At 32.1% G+C, this 14,280-nt stretch overlaps 1 protein-coding gene and 1 long non-coding RNA gene across 2 annotated transcripts; both read right to left on the bottom strand.

Annotated features, from left to right (window-relative positions):
* Window positions 1–242: 242 nt before the first annotated feature.
* LOC145805868 (uncharacterized) lies at window positions 243–714 on the bottom strand. The gene is made up of 2 exons (XR_014348040.1): window positions 574–714; window positions 243–447 (listed from the first exon to the last, which is right to left on the bottom strand). It is a non-coding gene; the product is annotated as an uncharacterized LOC145805868 (long non-coding RNA).
* A 9,547-nt stretch (window positions 715–10,261) lies between these two features.
* LOC114321987 (3-oxoacyl-[acyl-carrier-protein] synthase I, chloroplastic) lies at window positions 10,262–14,024 on the bottom strand. Its single transcript, XM_028269249.2, has 8 exons — window positions 13,416–14,024; window positions 12,186–12,544; window positions 11,650–12,081; window positions 11,334–11,507; window positions 11,108–11,221; window positions 10,840–10,941; window positions 10,687–10,753; window positions 10,262–10,573 (listed from the first exon to the last, which is right to left on the bottom strand). Exons 1-8 carry the CDS (start codon window positions 13,576–13,578, stop codon window positions 10,506–10,508), a joined length of 1,479 nt encoding a protein of 492 aa, XP_028125050.2. The 5' UTR covers window positions 13,579–14,024; the 3' UTR covers window positions 10,262–10,505.
* Window positions 14,025–14,280: the final 256 nt, after the last annotated feature.

Raw genomic sequence — 14,280 nt, 5'->3', positions numbered from 1 at the left:
CAGAGACTACACTAACGTAATTTTTCCTATAAAGTTTAAGCATCATCTCTAATCCTATGAGGTGTAACTAAAAGCTAAGCAGGATTATGAACTAAACATCACTTTCATTGATGTCAATCACAACTTATAAAGTTATTAAACAGCTAAGCAGGATTATGAATTTGCGACTAAAGAATTAAGGATTTATGCAGGCAGGCATTCCATTAGCAAGATGCAAACAAAAGGAAATTAGTAGCCCGAAATAATAAAATATTTTTTTAACTCATAATGTTTGTGTCCAACATATAATTACTCAAAACAGCTACTTAAGAAAGTGTTTTCTACTGTTTTAATCGAGGTTACATTAAATATTTTTCTATATTTTTTGTCGATAAAAAAAATAAAAAAAACACCCTTGGTTAGGGCCAGGGGAAAATTTATTACCCTTATTTTCTCTGTTAAGCTCGCCTGCACACCAAGATAGTGAAGATAAAACATAGTTAGTTGATAACAATTTGGCCAAATTAAGATGAAGAGTAATAAATAAAAGTTTGTGCATGTAAAATGGTAGAAAAAATAGATAGAAAGACCCACCTTGGTTGATATCATCAACATAAAATACACACTGATCTTGCAACATTTTAAACCAAGTAGCAATATTATGATTGCTTAATCTACTGCAGCTAGCTTATGATGATAGGCTAGAGCTTCAAGGTTTCTTAATTCTGTATTTGTGATTTTCTTTTTCAGAGTTTGGTTTCTTATATCACTGGAATAGAAAATAGATGTTGACGTATGGGATGACGATCGACCAAACCATGGGCACGTTTTTTTATTTTATTTTATATTTTTTTAATTGAAAAGCTAGCACGAAATGAAGGTTAGTCATTTATATTCTTGACAGAATTTAAACTAACGAAAATGAAGATTTTGTTTGGATTTGATTCAAGTGTAGGAGTATAAAAATGACTCGCGGTCCGTAGGCGGTCCGAAATTTGACTGCGGCCGAGGGTTGGTCCGGTCTGTTTAGACTCAAGCCTGAGCCCAGTCCGAGACTTTGGGTTAGGGCTTAGGCTATCATTTTGAAGCCCAGCTTGGCCCGGCTCATCGGCCCGCTTAAGGCCTACTCAAGGCCTGACCCATTTTATTTTTATAGTGAAAAATAATAAAATTTTAGTAAAAAAAAAAAAAAATATTCAGGCCCACCCAAGCCTGAGTCTAGGCCCAGGCTGATTGGCTTGGCCCGGCCCGCCCAAGGCCTAAATATCGCCTAGGCCTAATATTTTAGCTCGTAAATTAGCCCGGTCCGGCCCAAATTTTGTTAAGAGCCCGCGAGGCCTGACATGGGCCAAGCCAAATTTACACTTCTATTCAAGTGCAATGGACCGTGCAATCTGATCCATTACTCTCAAAAACAAATTCCATCCAATTTTGGACAAAAAATGCACGCGATCACTGAAAAAAAAAAACACAATATATTAAAATTTTAGATAAATTACATATTTTCTTTCTTAAGTTTAACAATTTTTCCACTTTAGCCCTTCAAATATATTTCCCCACTTCAACGCTTGTAATATTTCTCAATTTGCTTTAAAAATCAACTTCTGTCTAATTTTAAATGGAAAAATGAAACTTTAGTGATAAAGTGACACAAAAATTTCAAGAACCCAAACCCAACAAAACAAAGCTTAAATTTGAGGGTGAATTTGTTGAGGAGAGAGAGTGGGGGGCTTTGAATTTGGGTTTAAATTTTGGGTTTTGGGTTTGGGTTTGGGTTTGGATTTTGAATTTTGGGTCTTAAAATTGGGCAAAATTTGGTTTTGTGAGTAAATTGAGAAAATTACAAACATTAGAGGCCAATATAAATAAAAAAAATAGTAAGGGTCAAAAGTGGAAAAATAATGAAATTAAGAGGCCAAAGTATAATTTATCAATTTTATGTAATATGGCGCCACGGGGTACCCAACATAACATTTTATGTCCACAAAATATTAGTTTTGAGAGTGAATAAGAAAAAATTATAAATGTAAAAAGGTCAAAGTGACAAAAAAAAAAAGAATGGTTCAAATTTATTTTACTTATAAATTTCATATTTCATCAATTTAATCTCCACTATATAAATATATTTAGGATAAATTATAGATTCATAAGGATGGGTTCATAACATTTTTGAAGTGATAAAACCATGAAACTTAAATTTATCCATTTTGTGTACTTAAAATTAGGTAGCAGGTTGTTTCGGTTTACAAAGTGGATTGGATCGTGTTGTTCGGGTTCATGGGAGTCCGGTTTTGATATTCTAAATAATTTAGTTTTTAGAACCACAATGTATAAATCATCTATGAAAAATATCAGGTTGATCCGATCCATTGATATGTTATTTTGTGACATTTATTTACCAAAAATAAATAAATAAATAAATGACAAATATTATTTAAAAACTAGATCATTTATTTTTTGAGAGGCAAATGTAATAAACCAATGTGACTATAGTTATCAGATCTAATTGATTTTTTTTCTTAAATGATCTATACATTGTAATTTTAAAAAAATAAACGATTCGGATAATCGAGAGAGGACCCGTGCTGGGCCCTATGGGCCCAAACGACATGGTTTAGTTCACATTATGAATTGGAGACAAACTGATCGCTTAAAATTAGCTCGATGTATTCACTTATTTATTATCCAAATTATAATTTTTGATTCATATTAGGGTTTACTTATTTATTGATTTTTTAATTTTTTATGAAAAGATATGCAGAAAAGTATAAAGATGATATGACAATTTAATAATAGGGTAAATTACATTGACACCCACATGAGGTTTTTGTTTAATACAGATTCTCCCTCACATTTGAAAAATTACATTTCTCTCCTGATGTTTGTAATCTCATTACAAATTACCTCCTGAATTGCTGATGCCATACCTTAAAATTTTTTAAATGACCATTTTGCCCTTTTTGAGTTTTTAATTTATATTTTTGTATTTTTAATAATTTTTGAAATATTTTAATCAATTTATTTTTACTTTTTAGATCAATTTAATCTAAATATATTTAGAAAGTATAAAACTTGTACAAAAAACTTTTAAAAAATCTATTGAATACAACAAAATAAGATAATGTACTGAATTTTTATATATATATTTTTTGTATTTGGTGAATTTTAAAAAAAATAATAAAATATTATACTTCTTAAGTATATCTAGATTAGGTGTGTCTAAAAAATAAAAAAAATTGATTAAAATATTTTTAAAAATTCAATAAAAATAAAAAAATACGAAAAATAAAAAAATTGAATTTTTTGTGTGAGTTAAAACTAAAGAAAATGATTGTTATTTCCTTTGAAATGATATGAACAAAATATTTGTATTATATTATTATTTATATGTATAAAGGTTAAGGGGCAAATATGTCATTTTACTCTGACAGAGAGGATAAATGTAATTTTTCAAATATGAGGGGAGATTTGTATTAAACAGAAATCTTAAGGGATGTCAGTGTAATTTATCCTTTATAGTAAATAAGTAAATATTTAGTGCATTGCCAAACAATCCCTAAGCTCTAATTTAATATATTCAATGACAAAATTCTATATCAATTAATTTAACCCATTCTTCCTAATCTAATCTCAATCAAACAAAAAAATTATGTATTTTTATTTTAAAAATTAACATTTTGGGTTTTAATTATACCAACAGGTTCCAGACACATTGACCCCAAAGTAGTTGATGCAGTTTATTTTTATTTTTTATTTATTAGCGAAAAATTACTTTATTAAACTTAAAAGGGTAAATTACAAATACACTCCTTGAAATTTATTTAAAACACAGATTGTCCCTTATAGTTTGAAAAAATACAAATACTTCTCTATCAGAATTTTTTATTTAATAAAATTAATTGAAAAAATGAAATTCCTAACTATTTTCCTATACAATAATAAAATTACTTGAATTATTAATTGAAATAAATTTCTGACATCATTAAAAAATTATTAATTAATTTAATGATTTATTAATAAAAGGGGCCATATGTTATGAAATTAGAAACTCTAGGAGACATGATGTAATTTTTAAAATCACATAGGACAATTTGTATTTTAAACAAACCTCAGAGGGTGTGTTTGTAATTTACCCAACTTAAAAAACTAATTACAAGAATGTTGGGGACCACTTTTAGTTTCCAATTTTATGTTTTCAACTCTTGATTTACAAAAGGTTGCAACAAATGGAGATAATGAATTGTACAGCTTAGCCAAGTATAATAATAAGAACATTTTTGTTTTTATAATCATTATTGCCCAGTCTATATCAGGTTAGTTCAAATTATTTTTCATCTTTCTTACTAAATTCATAGATTTGTGAAGAGTTTTTTTGAACTAATTATAAAATAAATTTACTTGGAAAATTGATATAATTTTTAAATAATTTTTCCGAGCGTCTACATGTTATTTAGAAGTTGATTTTTATAGATTCTATACAATTAAAATATAAATTGTCGATAATTTGATGAACAAGAAATATATCGGTAAATTTCGATTCTTTCTTTTTTTTCTTGATTTTTTTCCGATTGAGATGTATGGATCCATGGATTAACGAAAATGTTCAAGTTCTCTTTTGATTATTTCAAATTGATCAGAAAAAATAGATATATAGCGAAGAAATAGAATTGGGTGCTATTTACATTCTATATATGAAATTGATATATACATATATGAACATAATATTGTAGGGAGTATAACAACAACACATTGGAAAAAAAATTGATCCCCGAAAATTGATGGAGACTCAATAATCCAGAGGAACATATATAGCGCGTATTCAATTCAATCTGTGACATAAATATGAATATTGAGAATTTTAAACCTAGTAGTGTATATTATATTAGTGTACTAAAGGTAGCTTTATAGCATAACCATATATCAATTATCTAAGTAACTAAATGTGAGTAAACATATCAGCCAACATCTATGCATGTGCTTTGTGTTCATCAATTATATCAGCACTGAGATATACATAGTAGCTTTGGTTCACAAACTTTAATATAATTTAATCTGAGTGCTAATTAACAATCTATAATCAGTACAGAAAGAACATCTAACTAGGAAAAAAGGAACTTTATTCTTAGCCAGATAAGCAAACTTCTTGAACCTCATTTGTTCATGCAAACTTTCTTATATGGCTGGAAAGTTTCAGTGGTTGGGTTAGGCCAAGTACAGATACTACTGCATATATATGATGTATCTGTACTCTCTGATAATTCAACTTAATTCCCTATTTGTGATAGGTTTGGTTTCTTATATATTTATATCACTCAAATAGAATAGAATATAGAGGTTGACGTATGGGATGACATACAAAACCATGTCCTTTTTCATTTTTAATTTAAAAGGTTACCCACATAATAAAGCTTAGTCATTTATTAATTGTAATTGGAAGCACTCTTCTTATTGAATTTTGACTGAGGGACATCATTGTCTCTGGCTTATTAATGGACCCGACACTGCAGTTTGATTCGTGGGTTGATTCGTAAGGCTTACGATGTGTCCTAGTCTAGTGGGCTGAGATATAGATTGGGCTTCTCTTCAAGGTGATGTCTATGTCCGTGACGCTCACTATAGATACTATTTCGATAATTTGAACTATTTATTTTGTTGGACCTACATAATTCAAAAATAAAAATTAAATCGATTGGATAATTATATCAATTTATCGTGTTTGTTACTAAAAAATTGGATATCTACAGAAACCCTCTTTGTTATTGTTGGTGACTTGATCGGCTAGAAAACACTTAGACATCAACAACAGGTCCTCATTGATTTAATATCTTGAATTTCAGGGGTTTTATGGAGTTTTTGGCACAAAATGAAGCAAGTCAAGAAAGAAAGTTAGCTTACCATAGGGGATTGCATTCTAACCACTTAAAGAAAGCCATAAATAGACAATAACAACACCAAGAAAATTGCAAAACAGTTTGTTCTTTTTCCGTTGGTAGATTGTGAATTCGATTTCATCAAATAAATGTTTGTTTTCTTGGACTAAATTATATGAGACTATTACTTCCAAGACTAGTAGTTTTAGGTTTATCAATCTCTTAAGATTGCATATCATATTCGAAGTTCAGAATATCCTTAAATTAGGGAGCACGATTAGTAAAATCTTCATCTCATTTCATGTTTGTTTGGAATTATTTTGATATGGACTAAATGGTATAATAACCGTAGTTCCATGGTATTTTAGTATCCTACCCTCATTCCGGAACTGTCAGTAGTGTTATCCCCTAAACAAACTTGGGAATGAAAATTGTGAAAGATAGTGTGCTGGACTTTAATGTCGGCATAAAAGATATATCTGATCAAAGCAAGTGCTAATAATATGTACAAAATATACATGAAACCCTAGCAAGCAACTTTAGTTGGCCAGATAAGCAAAATTTCTTTAAGCTCTTTCATTTATATATAGCAATTTTTTTTTTTCTTTTGTTTTATGAACATATGTTTCTTAATAACTAGGAAGAAGAGGGCGATGACGTATGGGATAATGGATAAACCATGATCATGCATGCTTTTTCAATGAAAAACTCATTAGAAAGTTCTTTTGAGGAAGAAGAAAAAACAAAACCTCGAGCACGCTGCACGTGCATTGGCGATTAATCCTACTATCTTAGTAAAACATATATAGTCAGTTTTTCAAAACCTTGGGCATGTAAGGTACGAAGTACATTGTTACACAGGCTGGTGAGACACGATCTAGGATTGAGTCTTGTGAATGCATTGTAACGGGTCTTGGTACTCTAGATAGAGTGTTGAGATTGTTCAAATTGAAAGATTCAAATCACAAATGTAGGCATTGCTCCTTTACACTCACAGGTAAATTTGAATTTCGCGCAAAATATTTTACTTGTTACATCACGGTGTAAATTTTTTTATATTTTTATCATTAGATGCGCAGTACATTGGTCTCGTGGTATTTTTCAAGCAAAATTAGTGAGTTTGCACATTTCCATAGTCTAGACATTAGATCGATAAGAAATTGCTAAACAATTGACTAGCAAGGGATTTCTAAGCAATTGAGCGTCACGGTAAGGAATTGATTGCCAATTCGCATTACACTACAACAAAAACATACTTTAGTGGCACTATACTAGTAGCATATTTTTAGAAAATGCCACAAAAAATAATATTTAGTGGCACGTTTTTGAAAAATGCCACAAAACGACAAACATAAAAGGCTCTAGTGACATTTCAATGAACAAGTGTCACAAAACTACAACAAAAACATACTTTAGTGGCACTACACTAGTGGCATATTTTTAGAAAATGCCGCAAAAATGATATTTAGTGGCACGTTTTTGAAAAATGCCACAAAATGACAAACATAAAAGGCTCTAGTGACATTTCAATGAACAAGTGTCACAACACTACAACAAAAACATATTTTAGTGACACCATACTGGTGGCATGTTCTTAAAAAATGTCACAAAAAGAATATTTGGTGGCATTTTTTAGAAAAATGTCATAGAGCCACAAACATACAAGGCTCTAGTGGCATTTCAATTAAAAAAAGTGTCACTTCACTACAACAAAAATGTTACTACAACAAATTTACACTTTAGTGACACTACACTAGTAACATGTTTTTAGAAAATGTCACAAAAATAAAAATTGGCATTAAATGTTTTAGAAAAATGCCACAGAACCACAAGACATATAAGGCTCTAGTGACATTTCAATAAAGAAATGTCACATCAATTTTATGACATTTTATAAAATAATGACACATAAAATTATGTTCGTGACATTTACCAACATATGCCACTAAACTTTAGTTGCAACGGCATTTTTTAAAAAATGTCAGGACACTAGGTAGGTGCAAATTATTTTTTATGGCACTTAGGTGAAAAGTGTCATAAACAAATATTTTATAGCATTTTGAGAAATGCCACTAAGCCAAAAACTTTCTAAGCTTATAATGACATTTTTGAAAAAACAAAAAATGCCAATATATTTTCTAAATTTTTAAAATACAGTAAATGATTAAAAATAAATGAATTAAACTCAATATACACTACAGGAAAAAGCATATTTGGCGACTAAATTTCCTGACAAAAAAAATTTGGTCGCGACCAAAACAGCATAAGTTGCCAAAAGTAAAGCTTTTTGGCGACTAAACAATTTTAGTAGCCAAAAGTCTACAATTGGCGACTAAAACTAAGTTTGGTCGCTGATTATATGGGTTTTAGTGACTAAAAAATTTTTAGTAGCCCAAAGTAAAGCTTTTTGGCAACTAAAAAAATTTAGTAGCCAAAAGTCTACAATTGGCGACTAAAAATAAGTTTGGTCGCTGATTATATGGGTTTTACCGACTAAAAAAATTTTAGTAGCCAAAAGTAAAGCTTTTTGGTGCCAAAAAAAAATTTTAGTAGCCAAAAGTGGTCATTTTTAGCGCGGGAGAACTAAAATCCTAAGGCGGGAATAAAATTTTTTGGTGACCAAAATTTTGGTAGCTGAAAGTGCATCTTCGGCGACCAAATCCGATTTTGGTCGACAAAAGTTAAGTTTTTTAGCAACTAAAAAATAATTAGTAGCCAAAAGTATAAAATTTTTTTAGTCGCCAAAAGTGGTCTTTTTTTATTTTGGTAGTAAATAGTTTATTTTACATAAATTATGTTCAATAAAATAATTATGTTTATGCATATACTTTTATATTAATATGGATGTATGTACTATATAAATAATATATGTTGCATATATAATCATGTGGTGCTATAGAGGTGTAGTGGGAAGAGTGTGGTGTATAAGGTTTATGGCGCGGAAGGTTGGCGGTTCGAGTCTCCGCAAGAGCGGATCAAATTGTTCTACAACGAATTATCGTCATGAATGGCACTTGATAGCGTCACGAATAGTGCCTACCATGACATTAAAATGTCACTGAAAGGTTTTAGTCTTGATGGTGTAATGACACTTACAAGTGTCACTAACTCTTTTTTTAATGGCGCTTGATAGTGACACAAATAATATCTACCATGACATTAAAATGTCATTGAAAGTTTTCAGCCATGATGGTGCAGTGGCACTTGCAAGTATCTACCGTGGCACTCGTATCTACCGTGACACCGATAGAAGTGACACTTGTTTAAAATGCCACAAGACCAAAAAATGTCATTAGAAGAATAGTTTTGTGACACTTTCAAATGTCACTAAACTAAGAAAATGTTGCAGTGTTAAAATGTCAATTTTTACTTTAGAGATGAGAGATTGCTAAGGAATTGCTAGGTGATCAATCACTCTACTTTCATAGTGTAGTGACCGATCACCGTAGTGGGAAAGGCCTAATTCGATCTGTTTTAGGTTTTTGAATTCCCCTTGTCTTGTATATTTTGAACAACTAAAAGTTTTCTAAGGAGTTTTGAGCATTTATCTTTACATCTTTATGAAAATACTCTTTTGAGTTTTTCCATAAATAAATAAATAAAAAAAACCTGCACACATTGCATTGCATTTTTTTGACATCCCGTGATCATTTGGGTAAACAGAATTGTCAGAGTACGAAGGTCGAGTCAAAGTTTTGTGGTGATCTAGCATCTAGCAAATAAAGAAAGCTGGCCAAGTCAGTGTGACTTTGTAGAGCGTGGCAAGGATTTCAGAGTTAAGTGAAGTAGGGTATGGTTGTAATTTTATTTTTTGTCTGAGTCTTCTAAATTTTGATTTGTTTAGTGAATTATTTAGCATGTTGGGATCATGATTTTCATCACATGAGGGAGTTTTCTTGTAGGATCTTCATATCAAATCACCCTGTCTATTTATTCAGTAATGTATCTGATCACCCTCGATCTATAATTGAAATTGAATTTTTAATTACCCAAAATCTTTTAAAAACATATTCATCTTCGTGTTAGCCTAATCACCTCCCCAAATAGGCATAATTTCTACAGATTCCAATATTTTAGCTAGTGATGCTATCCAATTAATTGTTGCATCAAGCTGGCATGTTCATATTTAAGATAGTGCCTTCTAGACTATAAAGTTGATCATCAATCTCATGGCATTGCTTTAATTTTTTTATTCTATTCTGCAAACTATTTCTTTCCTCTGCAGTTGCAAGCATTTAGCAGTTTAATCAAGAGATGGCAGCTGTGTTGCTCATGATATCATGCAAAAATAAATAAATAAATGAAAAACATGCTTGTAGCCTCAATTTCAAGAATTCATTTTATGTCACTATACTGTTTTTTTGTTCCCTGACCAAAACTGATAGGTGATTGCAAGAGAGTGAAGACAAGAATAGATCAAGAAAATAGCAAGACAATTTTATTCATTGATAGATTGTGAATCAGTTCTCATCAAATAGACTATGGGTTGTGAAGAAAATGAAGAAATAAGGCTACACCGATACCACCACTCATACAACATAAATGATTCTGATGCTCAAATTTTCTTTATTACATTTCCGACAGTTGTATGATCCCAAAATCAATCTTCTCTAAAGCAAAAATGGAAGGAGAGAAGCTAATTTGATTATGCTTCGTTTAGGGCTTGAAGGAGGTGAAAGCAACCACTGAATTATGCCCGCCAAAGCCAAATGAGTTGGAGATAGCTGCAAGAAAGAAATTTGATTAGCAACTATAGGAATGTATGCAATATTTCTTGTTTTTCTTGCATGGTTTGTGCACAAGAGCAATTAATTGAAAGTTTCTTGGAAACACGTACCAACATTGACTTCGTGCTGTTTTTTCACATTTGGGACAGTGTCGACTGTGACATCAGGCTCCAAGTTCTACAAATATAAGGAAACAAACATACAGTTAATGAAACTAACAAAATGTATAGCATAATTGGAGAATTGGGTTTTTGGTGCATTACATTTTGGTTAATGGTTGGATGAAGCCAGCCAGTGTTGATTGCTTTAATGGTTGCAATGGCTTCCAATCCACCAGCAGCTCCGAGCCCATGCCCAATCATAGACTGAAAAACCAATAAAATCAGAAACTCAAACGCATCAACCATGATCATCATTTTTAGTTCAACATTCAATCGATTTGATAAATAAACTGTTATTTTGTTCTGAAATTTTCTATCTACAATTGTGAATAATTTTTTGTATATGTGAATGGGGTTTAGGTTTTCTTGCCTTAGTTCCATTCATCTTCATCTCAGATGTGTCCTTAAAGACTTTCTTGAGAGCATTAACCTCTGCTAAATCCCCAGCGAGGGTAGACGTTGCGTGAGCATTCACATAGTTCACCTGTGTTTTATCAATTCGCGAATATTAGCGTCGGAATTTATGATTTATTACATTACAACTTATAAAAATATGCTTCTATCTTGTCGATAGATTTTAGTATACATTTTTTTACCTCCTCGGGGGAAACTCCAGCATCTTCCAAAGCCTTGGTTATACAAGATGAAACTCCAAGGCCATCTGCCCGAGGATCAGTCATGTGATGAGCATCACATGTTACTGCACCTCCCAAGTACTCTCCAATTATATTCGCTCCTCTTTTCATTGCATGCTCTAAGCTCTCCATAATCTTTCCTCAACCAAAACAAAGACAGACAGACATGAATTTCAGATGCAAATGATAATAATATAGGATAAACACAAATAGGCCAAGTCACAAATGTAGTCACAACCAAGTATCAAATGACAGATTGGGTCTTAATTTAAAATACCAGAACACCAGAGCCTTCTCCCATGACAAAACCATCACGATCTTTATCCCACGGCCTGGAAGCTCTGTGGGGTTCATCGTTCCTTTGAGACAAAGCCCGACAAGCAATAAAGCCACCAATCCCAGAAGGCATGACAGCAGCCTCAGTTCCACCAGCAACCATGATATCTGCTTCGCCTCTTCTAATGTGATTTGCAGCTGCGTAAAAGCAGTAGTTTGCAGTTGCACAAGCCGTTGAAATTGAGTAATTGGGTCCCATTAAGCCGGTATCTATAGCTAATAATGCTGATCCCATGTTGGTGATCGAATAAGGGATGAAAAATGGAGATATCTTCTTATATCCCTTCTGAATAAGAGCCTCAACCCCATTGCTGAATGCTGTCAAACCTCCCATTCCTGTCCCCACTAGAACCCCAATTTTTGTTTTGTCCATCTGCAACATAAAATTGAGAAACTTAAGTATATGAAATTATCTATTTATTTTAGGCGAACTACAATTTTTGTTTTTATTTTTTTGATGGGGGTTATGGGATATACAGTTTCAAGGACTTCAGGTCTGAGCTTGGCATCTTCAAGGGCTCTTTTCCCGGCAACCAAGCAGTACCTCCAGCAATCATCTAGACGTCGATCATTCTTGCCATCAATGTAGCCTTTGGAAGAGAAGTTGCGAATCTGACCAGCGAATCGAACAGAGAAAGTCGAAGCATCGAATTTATCAATAAGAGTGATGCCACTTACTCCATCAAGAAGTTTATTGTAGAATGTATCAATGTCATTGCCAAAAACTGAAACAAGGCCCATTCCTGTTATGACAATCCTTTTCTTGGGATCTGTTTCCCGTTTGGGAGCTGAAACAGATGGAGAGGACATGGCCTTGATTCTACTGCATTTCGAGGCTGAGAATATGAAATTTTGTTTTAATGAGAACAAATATAAAAGTAAAATAAAAAATTGAGTACTCTATTGTAAACTCAAATTAATTAACCAGGTGTGCATTATTAGAAAGATTGAAGAACAACATATTTGAAAGAACCTAGAAGTACTTTCAGTAAAGATCAGCATCAAAGGAGCAACTCGGAAAACTCTGTTATTGCATTCAATGGTGCTAAAAAGTGGGCTCTCTTAACAATTGTGGAGCCTTACTTTCTGAACCAATGGAAAATTATGGAAAAGATTGACATGAAAAAAAGGCACATGAAAATGGAACCTGCTGTTAAACACAGAGGTCAAGATTCATGTTTAAGGTATATAAATTCTGTGAAATGACGATGTATTTTCATAAGGAGATTGATTCTGTGTACTGCTCAAATTTTGAATTCAACAATATATGAATAGAAATTTGAAGTTGTCACTAAGTTTAGTTTCTGGGTGCTACAAATCTGATTACTAGACCATCTTCTCTTAACTATTTGTTATGGATAGGCAGAGTCCTATTGCCAATTTTGCAGCATTGTCAAGTGAATTGGAGGAACAATATCACAATTTTTATTCAATAAGATACTAAAGTTGACAATTGAGTCATTCCATACTACAAACAGTCGCAAGAAATCCAATGATAAATTAATACACATATAAACTACATAAAAAAGTTATGCATCACTGGATTTTTATCACCATTTTGTATCAATGCCCATGTTGATTTTAGGCTTGGTTTTCAAGGAGAATTTTGGATGTGAACAAAATAAAAAGTAGGAAGAAACTGAACCCAGGACTGAAAATAGCATTTAAAGTAAATATAAATTGGAAAGTGAAAAGGATGATCAAAACCTGAAGGAGAAATGAACCCATTAGTTCTAGACCTAACTGAAGTCGCTTGCTTGCTCTCAACTGGTCTCAACCCATTGTATTGAAACAGAGAAGCTCCATTGTTACATGACTCTTTGGTCTTGAACACCAAACCAGCAGAACAAGCACCAGCTATGCCTGCCATCTCTCTTCCTTTTTGAATCTTCTCTCTCTCTCTCTCTCTCTCTCTCTCTTTAAAAAAAGACTGATTTCATAGATACATATAGAGAGGAATGGGGGTGAGGGAGACACAAAGAAGTGGTAGGAGAATTAAACAATGAACCTTTTTGGGTTTTCTTTGGACTTTGTTTTGGTTGTTTAGTCCGCCCAAAATTTTTCTATCATTACAGAACAAAATGGGCGATGATTTTGATTTTGATTGCAAACCATTTGGACCCAAATGGAAGTAAAATTGAAGGAAAAAAATAAAAACTAGTGAAGAACCCTTTTTATTACGAACAATCACTTTTACAGACACTTTGAAGCTTATGAAAAGACATTCTAACTACAAATTTTTGGTTTCAACTAGGCTTGGATACTCCTATCCTATTCATTTGGCTGCTTGTATAATCAATTACTAAATATGTCATTGGGTTTCACACACATGCACATAGTTTAATGCTACAATGCCAAGTTTTATATTAATTTTCTTTATTTGATATATTAATCATGTCTTTGTATAATGTATGGAGGGTTGGATTCATTATACCATTAAAATATACACATCAAATAAAAAATTTTGATACACAAAACTTCATTGATCATTAATCTACTAATAATGCGGAATGATTACTACTTCCAACAATGTCTTCCAATTAATTCCAATTAGTTGGCAACATCAGTATCT

Source organism: Camellia sinensis, chromosome 13 (assembly GCF_055761805.1).
Source record: "Camellia sinensis isolate YWXY chromosome 13, ASM5576180v1, whole genome shotgun sequence".
Classification (NCBI taxonomy): domain Eukaryota; kingdom Viridiplantae; phylum Streptophyta; class Magnoliopsida; order Ericales; family Theaceae; genus Camellia; species Camellia sinensis.
Note: the sequence above shows the minus strand (reverse complement) of the source record. Positions and strands in the feature narration are given on the sequence as shown.

Bases quoted from the DNA above. Each gene is read 5' to 3' on its own strand.
- LOC114321987 (XM_028269249.2), bottom strand. From the start codon at position 13,578: ATGGCAGGCATAGCTGGTGCTTGTTCTGCTGGTTTGGTGTTCAAGACC. The intron at 12,545-13,415 runs GTTTTGATCATC...TCATATTCTCAG, and splicing joins TGGGTTCATTTCTCCTTCAG to CCTCGAAATGCAGTAGAATC. The intron at 10,574-10,686 runs GTACGTGTTTCC...TCTTTCTTGCAG, and splicing joins ACAGCACGAAGTCAATGTTG to CTATCTCCAACTCATTTGGC.